This window comes from Amblyomma americanum, chromosome 10 (assembly GCF_052857255.1).
Source record: "Amblyomma americanum isolate KBUSLIRL-KWMA chromosome 10, ASM5285725v1, whole genome shotgun sequence".
NCBI classification, from domain to species: Eukaryota; Metazoa; Arthropoda; class Arachnida; order Ixodida; family Ixodidae; genus Amblyomma; species Amblyomma americanum.
The window spans coordinates 130,928,671-130,948,013 of NC_135506.1; the positions used below are offsets into that span (position 1 = coordinate 130,928,671).

The 19,343-nt window shown below is 51.2% G+C and overlaps 1 protein-coding gene across 1 annotated transcript in view; it reads left to right on the forward strand.

Annotated features, from left to right (window-relative positions):
* The window catches only part of LOC144106865 (uncharacterized), a 277,209-nt gene that overhangs the window by 185,591 nt on the left and 72,275 nt on the right, over nt 1-19,343 (forward strand). Inside the window, exon 9 of the mRNA XM_077639814.1 lies at nt 3,698-3,923. Coding sequence (XP_077495940.1) covers nt 3,698-3,923 — 226 coding nt within the window. The remainder of the gene's footprint in view (nt 1-3,697; nt 3,924-19,343) is intronic.

The following is a 19,343-nucleotide window of genomic DNA, read 5'->3' on the forward strand; positions in this document are numbered from 1 at the left end:
GCACTTAGTCTTTACTCGCCTCAAGCCAACTCCCAGATACCATACCACATGGATATATGAAAATAACTGTCCGACAATATATCCCAAATTCCAGCAAGTGCTTCCAGTCTTAAATATTGGGAAATGGCTCCCAGAGCTGTCGCGGCCAGCAAACCTGTGCCAAATGTGCATCAAATTACCAGGGGTCCGTTAACTGCAACGCCAAACCAAAGTACACTGACTGTTAAGGGGACCACCCAGCAAACTCGAAATCGAGTTCATCCTGGAAAAAAAGAGAAAAAGATAACTATTAAAGCTAAGGAAAACATAACTTCTTGAGGAAGCAAGAAAACGATTCACACAAATGCAAGGAACGGTGGTGTTCCCACGAAAAACAAATTTCACCGATGTGGTGCGACGGGGCGGAGTACAGCACAGGCCTACTGTTCCTGCCCAGGCCACACGCCGTAAGTCTGAAGAAGGGCCATCTACACCTCCGGCAGATGCAGCAAAGGCTGCCCTGCCACCTCTGACAAAAGGCACGCCGGCTCCTGGTTCGGCAGCCGCAAGGCTTACCCCAATCGGGAGTGGCCTACAACTCGTGTAGCCGCAACTTGCCAGCGGTCCGCCAGCGCCTCCAGGGAGGCCATGGGCACAACGCCGATTTCGCCACAGCTTCAGCGGAGGCATGACTATCTTGAGCAAAAAAGAGAAACCCCAATAACGGGCCCAAAGATTCCGCAGATTTAGGTTTTTAACTACACCGCAAAAACTAAATTAACATTACTTTTTTATTGCAATTGAATTGTCGCGTATTTTAAATAAACTGCAGCAATATAAAAGATATTCTCACGGTGTTATCTCAGGTCGCCTTATGTGTAAAAGAGACATACTTGAGACCTCTACGACAAAATATTTTAAAGAGATAAGTGTTTTTCGGTGTGAGAGAGAAAGCAAGTAGGCTCTCTGCAGAGCCTGCTCCAGAGCGGTGTTGCAACGCACGAAATAAATCTTAAAACCAAATATGAAGCTATAGCAGTCACCCTACTTCATTTTAAAAGAATAACAACATGTTTAGCATATCTTCAACCACATGTAACTGTAACACTGCATGACTTAGAAGCAATTTTTAAGAGGTGCTGGAGCCATATCTTGCAGTGGGAGATTTAATGCACAATCCTCTTTTGGGCGCAGCGAACAAAATGACACTAGAGGCCTTATTTTAGAATATATTATTCTCCGCAATAACGTGTGCCTACTGAATGGGGGGAAGCACACGTGCTGCCCTCCAAGCACTTGAAAAATGAGCTGCCAGGATTTATCTTTTAGTTCACCATTTGTTTTTAGCAATTTTAAGTGGAATGTTCTAGATAACCTGTACAGAAGTGATTATTTGCCTTTTAGAGTCAACCTATCGTCCTCACCAAAAATTATTCTGACCAAATCACGCCGTTGGAAGTAGCATTTAGTTCACTGAGCACTCTAGATAAAAAGCGTATCTGGAAACAATTTTGTGACATGATCGCCGTATAGACCGTCTCAGTTATATGTTCCCAACTTGTATAACCACTGCCACTCGGCTGTCTATTCCGCAATCCTCGGGAGTGGTGCGACAAAAATAATAAAATTTGGTATACAAAGTAATGTTATGAAGCAAAAAGAAACAAAACAAAGCCTGGGGTATTTGCCGTAAATACCTAACACATGAAAATGTGGTCAATTTCGAAAAGGCGAGAGCCAGAGCTAGGCATATCCGTAGGTAGTTGAGCAAACTTGAGTACAAAACTATTTATCTTTCCTAAACAGTTCAATAACATAATAGAAAATGTGCCACCAAGTCAGTAAACTGAATGGTAGCTACTCCGTCTTCACAGTACCTTTTCTCACTGCCCCAGAAACACAAACAGGTGTTGATGAACAGGCAGACATACTAGCGGCGCATTTATGGGCGATCTCCAGGTTCTGACAGTAAACACATTCATTCTTAAAGTGCAAAACCACAGCTGGAAAACAATTTTCCAACAAGTGGCAGTTTAAACCAGCCTTATAATAAGTTAAATACACTTCAAGAAATCCATAAAGTTCAGTCGGCAGGTAAGCAGACAGCCCCTGTCCTGATTAAACACATTAAAAAATTTTGGCCCATCTCTTCAAAGCTGCCGTAGAGGCCCTCTTGAAATTCTTCAACAAAATATGGAATTTGCGAAAAAATTATCGCAAGCATAGAAGAGCGTTGTTGTACCATTCCTGAAACCTGGGAAGCCACCAACGTCCCCTAGTAACTTTAGGCCAATAGCCCTTACAAACTGTCTCGCTAAATCTTTTGAAAGTCTTGTGAAAATTAGGCTGATGCTTGTCCTCGAATCCTGCGAATTTCTGTCATCCACCAATATTGATTCAAGACAGCATGCTCAAAACCTGACCATCTTGTCCGCCTTGAAAACACTGTACGAGAAGCAATCGTACAGCAATCGTACAGTAACGCTGTCTGGCAGATTTTATTTTACTTATGAAAGGCTTATGCTAGCACCTGGTAGTTTTAGATTCCTCGGGACCTAGCTGAACGGTCTAGGTATCCATGGCAGGATGCTTACCTGTTTGAAGGGCTTTCCGATCATTCATTTCCTGTACGCCCACGTTCCACCTTTTCGAGTAAATCCTTTCAGGAAAATGAGGTACCCCATGAGGTTTGTTCTGAGTAGCACGCTCTTCATATCAAAAGCAAATTCCACAGCAAAGACTTCAAAACTTCATCATGTATTCCGTATATCTTGATGAGAGAGTGAATCCACGTCCAGGGACGAAGATGAAGAAGGGACGCCCAGCGAAATGCAGCGGCTAAAGACAGACTTTGTAATTCAACTGAGCGAGTTCCGCTCGCCTAGCTGTAACTATGGCGCCACTCCAGGTTTAGCCAGAGCTAAACCGCAGTCATTTTTTTTATTCTCACCATTGGGGCGATGCCCGGCAGTCGCCTTTGAGAGCGTCGCACCTGACCCCACTAGCCACTGTAGGCCAAAATTGGCAGCGGTTTAACGAAGCTAAACCGAGTAGACATAAGAAAGCAGTTGTTTATTTTTAATTTGGAATGGACACTTGAGCTCAGCCTTAAGGGTATGGGGCGATAACTTTCGACATTCAGTGCCCATATACGTAGAAATGCTCATTTTCTTCAAAGTACTTATCCTCATACCACTATCAGTGCAGTAGCCAACGGTTAAGTGATGTGCAACTTCACTGGCGGGCACTTTCAATCACAGCCACCGGTAGGCATGCATTGGGCGACACATGCCGCTCTCACGCAGCTGGCGCGACGTTCCTTCAAACTTACCCTAGTTCATCCTAGCTTACCCGAGTAACTCGGGTAAATGAAGAAAACGCGGGCGCAAACAAAACGGAGACACAGAAAGAAGTCCACAGTACAAGCGCCTGTGGTCCACAGGTAGCGCCCCAGAAATTCGCTTGTCTGGTGGTCTCTTTTCGAAGGAGCGTAACGCCAGCTGCGTGAGAGCATCATGGGTCGCACAATCACTACCGGTGGCTGTGCCCAATTAATCCAATTTTCCGTTCTGTTTAACTCGGGTAAGCTTGGGTAATAACTCGGGTAGGTAGGCAAGGACACAAGGTTGAAAGTACGTACGTGCGTTCGGTGACAAGATTATTGATCTGTGTTGGGAGGCGTATCAGTGGTTTCGCACTAAAACTACTCTCTTTGCAGGGCCTTGTTCGTATTGAGCGAGAAAGGGGAACCAGATCATAACCCCGAGGCGATCTACCATGCCAACCTTCCGAATGCTGGAGCAGAGCCGATAACATGGGTAGTCAAGTTCTACGAGAGCTACCTTCTAGTGGATACCGGAAAGGAGAATAAAATGATCAAGCACAACTTCAAGACGCCGGCCCGTTTCTCCATCAAGGACTTCCAAACGACGAACATTGAGATGGTGAGTGCGTTGCGGTGCCCTTCTACGCAGGTCGCCGCTCGAGAGAAGATATAGGCCAGGCGGTTCTTCTTACGCGGCCTTAGCGTACCTTTCGCTGATTGGTTGAAGCGCAGTGACGTACAACCACAATTTGCAGCCTTCACTCTCGTGTACATAGTGAAATTCAATTAGAGAAAGCCCATGAAACGTTGCAATTGCTTCTAGTTCGTTCGGCTGCCGCCACACGCTGCATTGCGACCGGAAACCTGACGGACTGACCACTGCAGGAGCGATGTGACAGCGTCGAATAAATTGCATCTTTTCTTTATTATTAAGAAGAAAGCCTTTAATAGGACATGCTCCGTCCGTCCGTTACGCTCTGGACACCGAGACCACCCGCTCGCACTAGCGCCAGCGGGTGATCTCGGAGGCCATGTCGTGACATTGGTAGTTCACTGCGCATGCGCGAGATGGCACCACTGGCGCGCGCGCCTTACGCCTCACAGCTGTCAACCGAGTCGGATGCCGCGCAACCTTCCTCCTAGCGCCCGCTTCAATGAAGTCTCAGAATGCAGGCAAACGCAAGTATTTAAGTAAAACCTTAACCACACATCAATGACACAGGCAGCAACACCGCGCTAAAGATTTTTGCCTCACCGCACTCTAAGTCAACAAACTGCCCCCTTCATTGTTAAAGGCGAAATCCTTTAATGGCTCGTACTCCCGGTCGAGATCCTGCTCGTCCGTTACATCGACAGCCGGAAGTCACGACAGTGGAAGTGACGTCATACTGTCCGTCCATTCATTACGCTCTTCAACTCGATAAGAAAATAATCTTTGCGCACAATTGGGTTCGAACCACCATCCTTCCAGTCCGCAGCCTAGCGTGCTAACGACTACGCTACTTCATCCAACGTATATGTAGTTCTCCTTGTCTAGGACGCTGGAGAGTGTTTGCGGAAAGGCGTCGAATGAGACGCCCAAACGCCCTTCAGTGTTTCCAGCATTTAAGACCAACAAACAATTTTGTACTTATAATTAACATCTTAACCACACATCAGTGACACAAGCAGCAACACCACGCTAAAGGCTTTCGGCTCACTGCACTTTAGGTCAACAATAGTGCCCCCTGAATTTTCTATACCGGCATCTAGTATATTTCAAAGCTCACTCGTGAGTTATTAATTTTAAGAAGGCAGGTAATGCTTTTCTAAGTGATCGGTATTTCCAGTAGGCATAATTTTATTCCAACACGTGTTTTCTAGTGACTTTATCCTGCACATATGAGTATTTTTGGTGGCAGTAATCGAGTGGGTATAAGATGGCCGGGAAATGGTTAGATTCATGGAGTGTGAGGGGTTGGTCAATTGGAAGTAAAGGCGGTTCGAATCGCTAGAGAAGGCAGAAGGCGTAGAATTTATGTAGAGACGCTGCGTATTAAGTGCACGTTTCGATAGAGCTGACCTAGAAAACGACAAACTAGAGTCGCGTATGGATCCCAAGGATAGAGAGTTACAGGTGCAAAGTCCGAAAATCGAAAACTTCAAGAGAAGCTTGTTCAAATGGAAGCAAAAATTGTCGACATCGTCATAGAAAACCACAATGACGGACATTCTATCGCGAACCACAAGGATAAGGCCAGTGCGGGCGTGGGCAACGGTCAGGAAGTTTTCAAGCAGGTTTGGACAGGGACAGCTATTCACAGGTGTCAGCTTGAAAGTGTGGAGGCAATGGAGAGGAAGGAAACAATATTAATTGCAGAAAGAGCTCATAGTAGGTGATAAGAGGAAGCAAAAACCAGTATTCAGGAGGGAGGGAGAGAGTACCCATGTGCTTATCGCTGGTGACTTTTTTTATTGCTAAAGTGTGCCTGCGCCCTGCTGGCATAAAGTAACATTAAAAAATATAGGTACACATTAGATTCTTGAATGTTGTCCAGTAGCAGTCGGTGGTGTGGACCAGAAATCTAGTCTTCTACTTCCGCTGGTCGACTTGGGGCGGTCCGCACCGGAGTAGATGTTTCTGCCGTATGGCATGCAAAGAGCAGCAGGTTCAAAGCTATGTGTTTAGTTTCTGCCTCGGTGACAGGAGCGGAGCAGAAGGGGCAGGTGTCGCCGAGAGGGCCATGGCACTGTGCTGGCCATGACCACGTTACCGCTGGGGTCAGGGTGACATGGTAGCGTAACCTTATACGCAAGACCTCTTCAAAGGGCACAAGGCCGCCAGGAAGGTCAGTGACACACGGTGGGAGAAGAGATGATGTGGCACGCCCGGAATTTTCTTTATCTTGAAGGATTATTCTTTCCGGGGAAGTTGGAACTGATTGATATTATTCTTCACTTGCTCCATCCACCAAGGCTAGTAGGGGTGGGCATCGTACACCCACTATAAAGGAGATTTTTTTCAAGAATGTACGGAATTTCCTGTGCCAATAAATCACAGTTCAGAACACACAGCAGAATATGGATGGCGCCTGAGGTGTCTGTGAGGATGTCAAGGTATCTTCCAGAGGAGAAGAGTAGACAGAGGAGAGATGAGAAGGACTTTAATGGAGCAGGAGAGGTCAGTCTGATTGCCGGCCTTGCATACTATTGCAGAAGTGGATGGAGGATGCTTATGCGTCCCGCACGGGCAACAAGTCTTCCTACGTCGACAGCCAGGCAGGGGTGCAAGCGTAAGAACATTTTGAGTTTTGTGTTAATAAATCAGGAGTAACGGTTGCCATGGTCAGGTGATCCGCAGTCACACTAGCGTCGACATCAGCCACGTGTCACCGGAGTGAGTTTTCAGTCGCAGACAATATGCCATCCGCCCGCACACTAGACTGACTCAGATGGCCGACGGATTGTGTATATATGCGAGTCGTCAGCCGCTTGTCCGTATCTTGCTGGTAAAGCTACGGTTGTGACGGGCAGGAAGAGATAAGTAACGAGAGCTGCAGCTTCCGGGATAGAGTGTAATTTTTATGCACCTTGCTTTGCCGACGCTGGTGACTCTAGCTCATCAAGCCTATTAATTTGCGCCTCCGCCTGGAGTGCGTGAAATGCGGCGAGGTGTGAAAGGCCCATAACGACACGCATTGCTATTCGATCGATTGATAGATTCCAAGCGGTCCCACTACGCGCGTCACTTTATGAAATTAGGCCTGGTATTCCGACCTTGCCTTCAGCAGAGAACAAATGAGAAGGCGCGCGATGGTGGACATCGCGCCACATGACTTTTGACGAATGCGGCTGATGAGATGCAGCATTTGGGATGCCTTCTGGCGTGCTAGGGGAAGCAGGGGCTTGCGGAGCCGGAATCATACAGATCAAGGTCGATGCTTCAGGTCTAGGTGACGACTGGATTTATATTGTCATTTAGATAAGTGATTATAAGGGTGCTGGTAAATGCATGGCGGCCACACGCGTTTACAATGGGAAGAAGAGCCGCCTTTGGGGCGACAACGTGAGTCCTACAAAACCCCACAATTATTCGTTACATGTCAAAACAAGCTGCAAAATTGTGGCCTGAGTTTGAAGAGATAGATGGACATACCAGGCGGTAATGTCATCCGCATAAATGAGTGCGTGCAGATAAGCAATCTAGCCCATGTGTCAAGCCAATGCTAAGAGGCAAACGTTGAAAAGTAGTTGAGCGAGCACTGATTTTTGTGCTACACCGCGATGTCACCGAAAGGATCGCGCATTTTCTTTGTTCATGCGAATGGCAAATTCACGAGATTTAACAGAGTGTGAAGAAGGTTTGGATGTTAGCATGTAAATGAATCCAGTGCAGAATCTCAATGGCGGCGGGGTGACTGCTTTGGTCGTGTGCCTCGTATACATCTTTTTCAAGAACGGTCCGAACACGGATCAATCAGCCACAGATCAGAATCATGGATGATTAATGTATGGGGTCACTCTGCGTCTAGCTGGCCTTCCGTGCCAGTTAAACGCAGGCGTTATTCGTACGCGACACGTTTCCCCAACCCGTGGCGCAGAGTCGCAGCCACGGCAGGTCAGGACGAAATAGGCAACGGCAGGGTACGCTTGGAAATAGTTTATTATCCTAACGTGAGGCAAAGCACACTGGGGAAGAGTGTTCTATCCGTAAAAAAGATGTGCAGTAGCTCACCAAGTCGTTGTTGTCGACCGGCATTGGGTTCGGGGCCGGCGGGCCGCGAAGGGTTTCCTCGAAACAGTCAAGTGTGGGCCAGCAGCGAGAGAGAGCCTTTCCCGCCGCGAGTTCCTCCTTTTATCCCCTCGAACATTGCCTCCCTAGCAGCAAATCGTTGCCGTCATGCTCAGGCATGCAGCCCTCTCCGCTGTAGGCAGCGCGTTGCCGTGACGTCACGTTAAATGCCTTTTCCCCTTCTCTCTTTCTCCTTTTAGTCCCCTAATTCCTCTTCCCCAGTGCAGGGTATCCAACCGGAACCCCATTCTGGTTAACATACCTGCATTACCCTCCTCCTCTTTATCTGTCTGTCTAGTGCTGGGGCGGAAATGAGCAGAGTCGCAGGGATGCCTTATCTCCACATTCCCGGCAGTCACGATCGCCGCTGGCGCGGGAGACGAGGAGGCATTCAAGTGTATCCCACATCCTCCCCTCCTTAAGAAGCCTCCAGAACACAGAAACCGGAGCAACATTACTTGGTCTTCTCCAACATCCAGAGATCGAGGCTCGAAGTTCTGCTCCCGCAGGTGCATCAGTTGACGGCCAAACCGCGCTCCCGCCGATCAGCTGCTTCGCTCCGAACGCTTTACCCGCGCGATGAAGATGTCGAAAGGCATCTTGCTCCCAATCTAGGCCTTCTGAGCGCGCGCGGCTGCGCCGTTCCGGTGAAATTGGTCGACCGCTTCCTTGGCGCCGGCTGCGATTGCTTGGAGGTCAGGTCCATGGCTGCGCCACCCTGAGGTACCGGGTCAGGTGGCTTCAGGGGTCAGGTTTGCGGAGCCTCTATAATTAAGGCCGTGGTTGGGCTGCCCTGGTCACCTGGTCAGCAGGCGAGGGCACAGGGTTGCTGTGGTAATGGGGCCCCGGCAGGCGGTGTCGCACAGTCGGCGGGTGGGCAGCTCCGGTGCGATGTGGCAGATAGCCGGGGTGGCCTGGTTACAGCAGGATGGCGACTGCAGGTCGCGGGCGGGGCGTAGCGTCGGGCCTTTGGCGCAGTGCGTAGCCGAAGCTGGATAGTGGCTGGTTGTTGGTAGTGGAACGGTGTCGTTCTGATGTGCCCTGCTCCTTTCCAACTGCGCTGAAAAAGGTCAACACAGATATATTCAGCTCCAGCGGCGCGTGCTACGTGGCTGCAGGTCCGACCCCCCCCCCCCCCCCCGAGAGTCATGAGGGTTAACGCAAGTCAGTCTTGCGTGAGACTGATCGGCATGAGCGGCCAGTACGTCCATGCATCTAACGAGACTGCTTGCCGGCTCGCGCTCTCGCTCTAGGCTGCGCAGCAAGATTCTATTTCTGCCTAGGGCGCGAGTTATAGCGGGACGCGTGGTTCGCCGGCTAATCGCAGCGCTCGTTATCCGACTGCAGCGCGGGTCGGGCTGTGTCCTCAACCAACTCATCTCGCTGCACGTAACGTTACAGATCACATACGTGCACCGGTCCGCCTGTTCGTTTCGACTGCAAGTCCTCGAGCCTTTAAAGGAGCGATGAAACTCTCTCACGCGGAACGGCCCGATCCATTTCGGCACCAACGAGGCCGCAAACTGTTTGTCAGCGTCGCTGAGAACGTGCTGGCGTCGAAGCACCAGATCGCCCACTTCGTAGTGAACATCCCAGTGTGAGCAGTCGTACTGCGCTTTCCGCTGCGCCCTAGCAGTGCACAGGTTGTGGCGAGCCTTGCGTAAGGCCTCCGTCATCTTAGGGCGCAGCTGCGTCGCGTATTCAGCTCGTGCTGGCGAAGCGACTGACGTCTTTCTGCTGTCCGACAGAACCCAGTCCATAGGATTCAGCGGGTCTGTACCCAGATATAGAGAAGACCGGCATACCCAGTCGAGTGGTTAACGGTCGAACGCAAAGCAAACGCGAACTCCGGCAGAGAGCAGTCCCAATCTTGCTCCTCTCAGTGTACATGACCAGCATGTGCTTAACGTTGCGATTGACTCGTTCCATGGGGTTCGACTGAACGTGACAGGTGGTCGTTTTCTTGTGCTTAATGCTGAGTGCAGCAGCGCACGAATCAAAGAACACCTTCGCAATGAAGTAGGGAGCGGTGTCCACTATCAGCTGCTCTGGGAAACCGAACCTGGTGAATACGTCCATCAGCTTTTCCATGATCACTCGTGCCGACAACTTTCTAAGGGGGAAAAGTTCCACCCACTTGCCGATGTGATCTGTGACCACCAGCAAGAACTTGTTCCTACTCGGTGTCATATGGTACGGTCTCATAATGTCACACACTGCGATTTGCCAGGGAATGTAGCTGTTGATCGGGTGCATCTAGCCGGACGGTCGTCCGCCTCGGGGATTCACGCTTTGGCACACATGGCACGAGCGGGCGTAGCGTGTTGCGTCCCTTTTCCTGCCAGGCCAGGTAGCGAAACGACACAGCTTAGTTTAAGTCTTGGGGCCGCTTGCATGCCAAGCGATGCACAAGTCTTGAAAGTAGCGTAACAGTGCTGCTCTCAATGCTCGCGCTATCACCACCTTGAACGCCTCGTTGATGTGTTTCTCCGAGGAGATATACCTCATCAGGACGCCGTCGGAATCCAGCACATACGAATCCATCGCGCTCACAGCACTACCAGCTGTTTCCAAGTGTTCCGCGCCGACGGAAAAACCAGCTGTCTCCGTGTGCGCGGCCCTGCAGCCGGGTCAAGGAGCCCGTCGAACAACTTTCGACAAAATGGATCCTTCTGCTGAGCTTCGAGCAGCTCCTTTCCGCTGCACACGATCCCCACAGAACTCATTTAGTCCACGTGGTTCACGCTCTCGCCCTGGATCAACGGTTTGTCCGCGTTCCTTACATGGGCTACGGCTCGGGTCTGTCCCTCACTCTCTCCGGCTGTCGGGCAGTCCGTCGCGTGACCTTACTCGCACTGGACAGGCACTCGCGAGAGTGCGTCAGCCACAGCGTTGTGTTTCCTTTTGCGGTAGCGCACGGTGAAGTCAAAACGCTGCAGCAACTGGGCCTGACGTACTACGCGGCCGCTCGGCTCGCTGAGTCGTCCCAGCCAGGTGAGCGCCATGTGATCCGTCTCTCTCACAAATGTCCCCCCATCGACGTAGTAGTCGAACTTGCGCAGAGCAAAAACTATCATGAGGCATTCCTTCTCTGTCAACGAGTAGTTTCTCTCTGCCGGCGTCAACGAACGGCTCGCCAACGCTACGGGCGGAGAACGCCTTCATGCTCCTGAAGCAAAACTGCTCCTAAGCCCAGGTCGCCTGCGTCGGTTTGAATCACAGACTCCCTCTTAGGCTGGGTAGCTGTAACTCAGCCGTGTCAGCGAGCACTTTGATGAGGTTGCGCGGTGCATCCTCTTGCTCGTAGCCCCAACTCCAGCGCTCGCCTTTCTTCAAAAGCTTTGTCAAAGGCGCCTGCAGCGCAGCGCAATCTGGGATGAACTGGCGATAAAAGTTCGCCATTCCCAGGAATCGTCTGAGACCGGCTAGATCTGTGGGTGACGGAAACATGGCAGAGCTTCAAGCTTGTCATCGGGCTGCAGAATGCGGCCTCTGTCGATCGTGAACTCCAAAAGTGTTATTCGGGTCGCGGCAATTTGTGCCCTCTTCGGCTTCAAAGTGATTCCCGTGGACCTCACTATCTCTAGGACGTCCTTAAAGTGGCGCAGGTGTTCCTCGATCGTTTTCGAGTACACCACAATGTCGTCCAGGTACGCGAGCGCATGTTGCCACTTCGCATCTCCCAGAACATGGCCCATTAGGCGATGATAAGTAGCTGGTGCTCCTACCAAGCCAAAAGACATTTTCTTGAATTGGAAAAGGCCTCTGTGACAAGTGAAAGCAGTTTTCTCCTTGTCCCGCTCATTCATTTCAACCTGAAATTATCTGCGGCTAGCATCGAGCGTTGTAAAGTACTTCGCCCCACCTAGGTTGGACACTAGGGAAAAAATGATTGGTAGAGGGTACGCGTCTTTTCTGGTAACCCCATTCAGTCTGCGGTAGTCGACGCAAAGGCGATACGTATCGTCTTTCTTTGGAACCAAAACTACCGGGAAGCCCCATCGGCTGTTAGACCTCTCAATAAGTTCGTCTAAGGCGCTTTCCAGTGCTTTTCTATAAGCCAAGCTAATTGTTCTATAATTGCACTTCCTAGGAAGTGCGTCACCCGTGTCTTTTCTGCGCCTGACTAGTGAAGTGAGACCAGGGCGGTCAGTGAATATCGCGTTATATTCCTAAAGGTGCAATGACAACCGTGCCTTCTCCCTCTCCGACACGCTGTTCACTTCCGAGAACAGGGGGTGTGCTGACCTTCCCTGCACGGTAGGGCAGTTTTCTGCCGTGGCAACCTTCTCTCTGCCCTCTCTCTCAGGGGCGATTGTCGGCTCGCTTCCTGGTTCTCGGGCTGCAAGGGTGGATTTGTCATGGTCTGCACCCTCTCGCGCCCCGTTCGGAGTCTCATTTGTCTTCGACGCCGCGGGCGCTTTCGCGACATGCTTCAAGACACCTGAGGTGCGCTGCCTGTAGCCTCCGCTGCTGATGTCTATCACAATACCTGTCTTGGCTAGGAAGTCTCACCCAAGAATTACAGGAACTAATAAACAGGGAAGATGAACGAGGCGTTGTCGCCGCACGCGTCATTCCCAGCGAACCACTATCCCAGCTACACCGCTTGATTCCGCTGTGCTGCTCGCGAGGCGAAAAGTGGTATAGCACTCTCTCAACCGGATTTTGTTTTCCCGGAGATGGTTTAACACCTCGTCACCGAACAAAGAAGCGCTTGATCATGTATCGAGTAGCGCGGTAAATTAATTTCAAACTATCGTTTGCTCAACGAACGGCGCTAACAAGTCAACAGAACTTCTTCCGCGACATGCCAAAGGCGTTAGCAACCCAGGGTTCTCTGTGCACGCCGCACGGGATCGAAGGTCGATAACCGGCGGCTTTGGCCGTTTCCCGACCATGTTTGGTAACGGGCGGGGGGTGGCCACACTCGCGGGCGAAGTGCCCCAGCTGGTAGCACCGGTTGTCCTGGCCCGACGGGCTAGGCACTGGTCGCTGCGTTCCGATCGGTCGTCTCGAACTCGCGGTGCGGACGCTGAAGGCCGCTCGCGCGGCCGCGTGTCGGCCTCGCGATCTCACCTAGGTTCGTTCCGCTCTGCGGCAGCGTGTGCTGTTCGCAACGCCTAGTTGAATGGGTCCAAAGCGTGGTCGGACAACTCCCAACCCCTCGGGACACGCTCCTCAGCAAACTGTGTTGACACTCCAGCTCTGGATGAACAGCGCGCTGAGCTGCCATTCTACGCGCAGCGGGGCTCAAGTGGCAGCGATGCGGGTGCACATGGTGGCGGCTGATATGCACGCGCAGAGAGGATATCTCCCTGAATGCGCTTCGCCTCAGCAGCCAGCTCATCCAAATCCCTGAACCTGACTCCTCTCAGGTAGGTCGGGAAAGTCGTGTGCGCTTGTCTCGTGACACGCTCATCTTCCTCGTGTTCGTGGCGCGAGGGTCAGCGAGGCGATAAAAGCTTGCCCATCGCTCACACGTAGTCAAACAGAGACTCTTCGGGGTTCTGGGTGCGGAGCTCCAACTCCCTCCTCAAACACCACTCACAGCTTGCGGGTAGGAATTCGTCCCGGAAGCTTGCGCAAAACTCCTCCATTGTACTTGCTCGGTTGTCAGCTAGTCGGAACCAGCGAGCCGCTTGCTCCGTCAAAGAAACACAACACGCGCGAGCATTTCGGCGTCTGCGATTCTTGCCACTTGCAGATAATTGCAGCAGACGGTCGAGGTACTCATTTGCTCCCGTACTCTCATGGTACTCCGTGTAGGCCAGGCAAGTAGATCCTAAGACGTGGTGACTTGCCCGAGGCTTCCAAATTGTTTTGCAAAATACCCGCTAGACTCTGCATAACTGGCATTGCGTTCTGCAAGAGCCACCTCGGATGAGTACGGACTAACGCCCTCTGAGTTGGGCGCAGCCCCTGATGGCGTCGAATGATGAGGCCTAAGTACCTCATTCTCCGCGCCGCGGAGCCGCGAGGCGCCCTATGTGGAGCCCCCTACACAAGGCCTAAGTCCTGCCAACGCATCAGGGAATGTCCCACGGCTATTCCGCTTGGAAAGCCCAAGATTTGCAACACCAAACCCTTCTAAAGCTGCGTCAAGTAGGGAGCCCTGATTCTGTTGTGCTAGCTGTGACAGCATGAACAAAGACTGCAAGTCACTCCTGTCGGCTGTTATCCTTTGCTAGGGCGACTGGAGTCGTTCGCTCGAATAATGGTCACTGCTCAAATGCCTAGGTCCCCTCACGTTCGGTCGACAAGATATGGGGTCACTCTGCGTCCAGCCGGCCTTCCGTGCGAGCTACACGCAAGCGTTATTCGTACGCGACACGTTTCCCCAACCCGTGGCTCGGAGTCGCAGCCACGGCAGGTACGGACGAAATAGGCAACGGCAGGACACGCTAGGCAATAGTTTATTATCCTAACGCGAGGCATATCACATTGCGGAAGAATGTTCTATCCGCAAAATAGATATTCAGTAGCTCACCAAGTCGTTGTCGTCGACCGGCGTTGGGTTCGGTGTCGGCGGGCAGCGAAGGGGTTCCTCGGGGCAGTCAAGTGTTGGCCAGCAGCGAGAGAGCCCTTCCTGCTGCGGGTTCCTCTTTTTAACTCCTCGGACATTGTTTCCCTAACAGCAAATCGTTGCCGTCATGCTTAGGCATGCAACCCTCTCCGCAGTAGGCAGCGTGCTGCCATGACGTCACGTCAGTGCTGGGCGGAAATGAGCAGAGTCGCAGGGGTGCATTCTCACCACATTTCCGTCATCGCGCGCGCGTGGAAGTCACGATTGCCGCTGGCGCGGGGGACATGGAGGGATACCACTGTATCCCACAAGTGATCCAGGCCATCCTCTGCACCAAGGTGGCGGAGAAAGACAATCTGTGACTTATGGTATATGTCTAGCCACCACTGCAGAAGGTTCGCCAACATGCGTTCAAGCAGTTTCCACAGAGGAAACGCAAGAGAGGTTGGGGTAAGATTAAATATATTGCCATGTAGTTTGCCAGGCTTCTGGATGTTGACTACAGTTGCTTGCAGCCATTATTCAGATGCCTCTCGTGACTACCAGGTAGTGTTTAATGAACCGAGGACATGTTTCAATGTAGCTACCTCTAGGTTTTTAAACTGGTCCTTTGTCCTACTGTCAGGACCAGGGCAATGATGAGTTTTGCTTGATCTATTGAGCAAGAAATTCAGGCACATTGAGCAGAGACTCAATCGCGAAGATGTCATGAGCAGATGGAATAGCTCCTGCATTCGGCGAAAGCGTGAATGGGGCGAAGGCCACATGTGGTTTCTCATCAATGTTTGAAAAATAATACCTGCGCCATGTCAAAAGCAAATAAATCTTGGATTTTCCGGACGCGAGGCACGGGCTGGAAGCCGGGTCAGAGGAGGGACCACCGCCCTTCATTGCTGGGAATGTTCTCCAAATATGGCCTGTACCTGCGGTTGGACCTAGCGGAAAGCAACTCGCCAACCATCGTTGTCACGAGAGGCGGGGTTTTTGTCGTCTGGCTGCAGCTGTCAGCTGACATGACTTCTAGATGATGTCAGGACGGTGCGAAAACAACAAGAACAAAAGAGGCACCCGAACACAGCAGGACAGGCGCCAACTCGTGACTGGCAGATGGATACGGCAGTAAGGTTGGAACACGCCTGTCCTGTTGTGTTCATGTGCCTCTTTTGTCCTTGTTGTTTTCGCGCCGCCCTGACATCATCTAGAAGCCATGCACCAACCAGCCCAAACCAATGTACTTCTTGGGCTGACATGAACTTGTCCCTTGATACGCTGTGCCAAAAGCTGAAGAAACCGAAGATCAATTGCTGGACGATATTTATGACCCATGATGATAAAACCTCTGCGTCTACTGCCGCTGGCAGGATTGGGCTGGGATTGCTGACAGGGTCGAGCGTGTCCCTGGCAAACGAAGCACGAAACACGTCCCACTGAATCATCCTACACTGGTGACGAGGGCGCTGGGGTGCCTCTGGAGCGAAGCCGAGACAAATGCATTGGTAATCACTCCTCCAGCAGTCCTGTTCTCAATACCAAGTAACCGTCTGATGACCCAGCCACCAGGCCAGATCCCGTGAATGCGGTAGCATGCGTGGTTGGTGCGACGTCGTGCAGGCATGGGGACGTCATTAAGCAAGATGAATTGGTTCTGGGTTAGAATATCGGAGATGAGACGCCCACTTTCACTGGACAGGGAGATTCTGCACTCACGGTGAAGGGCATTGAAATTACCGGCGTTGACATTAGGGCAGCCAGCGTGATGATGAATCCAAGTGAACAACCTCAGACGAAGGTGGGGTGCCCGCCCTGACTTGGGATGCGCATAACATGCACAAGCACAATTGCGCACTGAGAAAGTTGCACCGTTACGGCCACAACCTCTTGAACACGTGGTGAACCACGCCCGTATATGAAGAGCCATCTGAATGCTGTAGAGAAGTTCGAACATAAATAGCAGTCTTGCCGGGTGTGTGAGCTGACATACGCGTGCGGCGATCTGGGATGAATGGTGTTGCAGTAAAACAAAGCTCTGGGGCATTTTGATGAATAGCTTGTGTAGATGAAGCGCACAAAAGACAGCACACAGACTAAGAATAACACGAGACAGGCGCTACTTGCAACTATTTATTGAGTTCAGTACCTGCTAATTTATAGCCAAGTGGAAGGCGTGGTAGAAGGGGAGACAAAAAACAATACAACAAACAACAGGTAAATGACATGTGCGAGGGCAAGGATACTACAATAGAGGGTGCAAAAGTGAATCAATTATTTCTAAACTTATCTGAAAACATACTTCCATTCTTACGAATTACAAGCGATGGGGTGCTAACACAAGAGCTCCCGCTTTTTTAATCAGGTGGGGTGAATCGGGTGAATTGCTAAAAGGCCACCGGATCAAAAAAAACGGGAGTTCCTGTTTTAGCACCCCCCTCCCACCCATCGCTTGTCATTCATAAGAATGAAAGTACGTTTTAGAAAAGTTTAGAAAGAATTGATTCACTTTTGTACCCTCCATTGTAGTATTCTTGCCCTCGCACATGTCATTTACCTGTTGTTTGTTGTATTGGTTTTTTCTCCCCTACCAGCACGCCTTCCTCTTGGATATAAATAAGCAGGTCCTGAATTCAATAAACATTTGCAAGTAGCGCCTGTCTTGTGTTATTCTCTGTCTGTTTGCTCTGTTTTGAGCGCTTCGTTTACTCAAACAAAAAATTGATGGTGTTGCGTAGCTAGCAAATCCAGAGATAAACGGGAGAAAGTTGTTTTCTTGGAGGAGTAACGCCCACGCTTGCACTGAGCCCGTGCGAAGCGTTCCCGGAGCTTACCAGTCCTGTTAACAAGTGCCCGGCATTTCCACTTAGTTACACACTGAAGTAGTTAGTTTAGAAGCCATTATAGCAGTCACCATGAAAAGTGTTCTGCGACAGTGGCATCCAAGGTTTAGCTCTTCTACGACATAGCGTAGAACCGATGCCAGGACAGCGGCCAATTTAGGGATAGACACATTCTCAGACACGATAGCATACACCGAATAAAGTGCAGGGCAATTCCGAGACATACTGATGACCGATTTGTTGCTGTCGACGAAGTGCATGAACTGACTAGGCGGTCGCGTAGAGAAGCGAGTCTGAATAGATTCGTTTGTATGTTCACATTAAGGCGATCAATACCATTTATTTCTTTTTGAAAAGCCTCTTGGGCTGTTGTCAACGGAAGATGGCGCCAGTCATTAAATCAGACACCACATTAGAAAGTGGATCATTTTCCTCGATGGCTGTGTAATATTGTTGCGGGAAAGAATATGTTTACAGTTATTTACAAAACGAATGAACAGCTACGGGTGGCACTCAGAACACAGCCAGAGATGAGTTCTCATCTTCTTCCTCGTCCACTCGTTCCCTCGCTCAATGTCGTCCTCGTCGTCGTCTACCCGCTGCAGGACCCCCGGCTGATGAAACGCCGTCTCGGCGTTAGAGTGGTGGCGTAGGAGCGTCGTGATAAGGTTTGAGGCGGCATACATGGACGACGTCGGTAGAGGGGCCAGAGGACGATGGCGAGAACGCAAGGGGAGCAATTTCATAGATCACGTCGGTGAGTCGGCGCACCACACGGTAAGGGCCACGGTAGTGAGAAAGGAGCTTCTCGGAGAGACCGACGCTGCGCGACGGCGTCCAGAGAAGGACGAGTGATCCGGGGTGATATTCGACGGCCCGGTGCCGACGGTCGTAGGCGGACTTTGGGAAGCTTGAGAGGCACGGAGCCGACTGCGGGCTATTTGGCGAGCCAGCATGGCCTGGGCGATGGCGTCCTGAGCGTAAGCAGTGGTGGGGACTGAAGAAGGCGGCATGAGTGTGTCCAAAGGCAACAGGGGGTGCCTACCAAACAAAAGGTAGAAAGGGGAATAGCCTGTTGTGTCATGCCGTGAAGAGTTGTACGCAAATGTCACATAAGGCAAGGCTGCGTCCCAATCGCGGTGGTCCGGTGAGACGTACATTGCTAACATATCGGTGAGCGTGCGGTTGAACCGTTCCGTAAGCCCGTTGGTTTGTGGATGGTAAGCTGTCGCGAGCTGCTGCTGCGTGGCACACGAACGAAGAATGTCATCAATCACTCTGGACAGAAAATAACGACCGCGGTCGGTGAGCAGTTGACGAGGGGCGCCATGGTGAAGAATTACGTCTTGGAAAAGAAAATCGGCGACATCGGTAGCGCAGCTGGTGGGCAAAGCACGCGTGATGGCGTACCGAGTCGTATAATCAGTTGCGACAGAGATCCACTTGTTACCGGAGAGGGACGTGGGAAAAGGGCCAAGAAGGTCGAGGCCAACACGGTGAAAATGTTCCGGAGGTACGTCGATGGGTTGTAGAAGACCGGCAGGCAAAGTGGAGGGCCTTTTCCGGCGTTGACACAGGTCGCAAGCGGCAACGTAACGCTTGTCGGAACGATACAGACCAGGTCAAAAGAAGCGGTGCCGCACTCGAGCGTACGTGCGGGACACGCCAAGGTGGCCGGCTGTCGGCAGATCGTGCAATTCCTCAAGGACAGAAGAACGTAGATGTTGGGGTATGACGAGGAGCAGCGGAGGACCGTCGGAGCGTAGGTTGCGGTGATACAAAATGCCATTCTGGAGCACATAAAGTTTCAGAGACGGAGATCGGTTTGCAGAGCGGAGGCCATCAAAGATAGGTTGTAAAGATGAGTCGCTGCGCTGTTCGTTGGCGATATCGGTGAGAGCAGTGATAGCT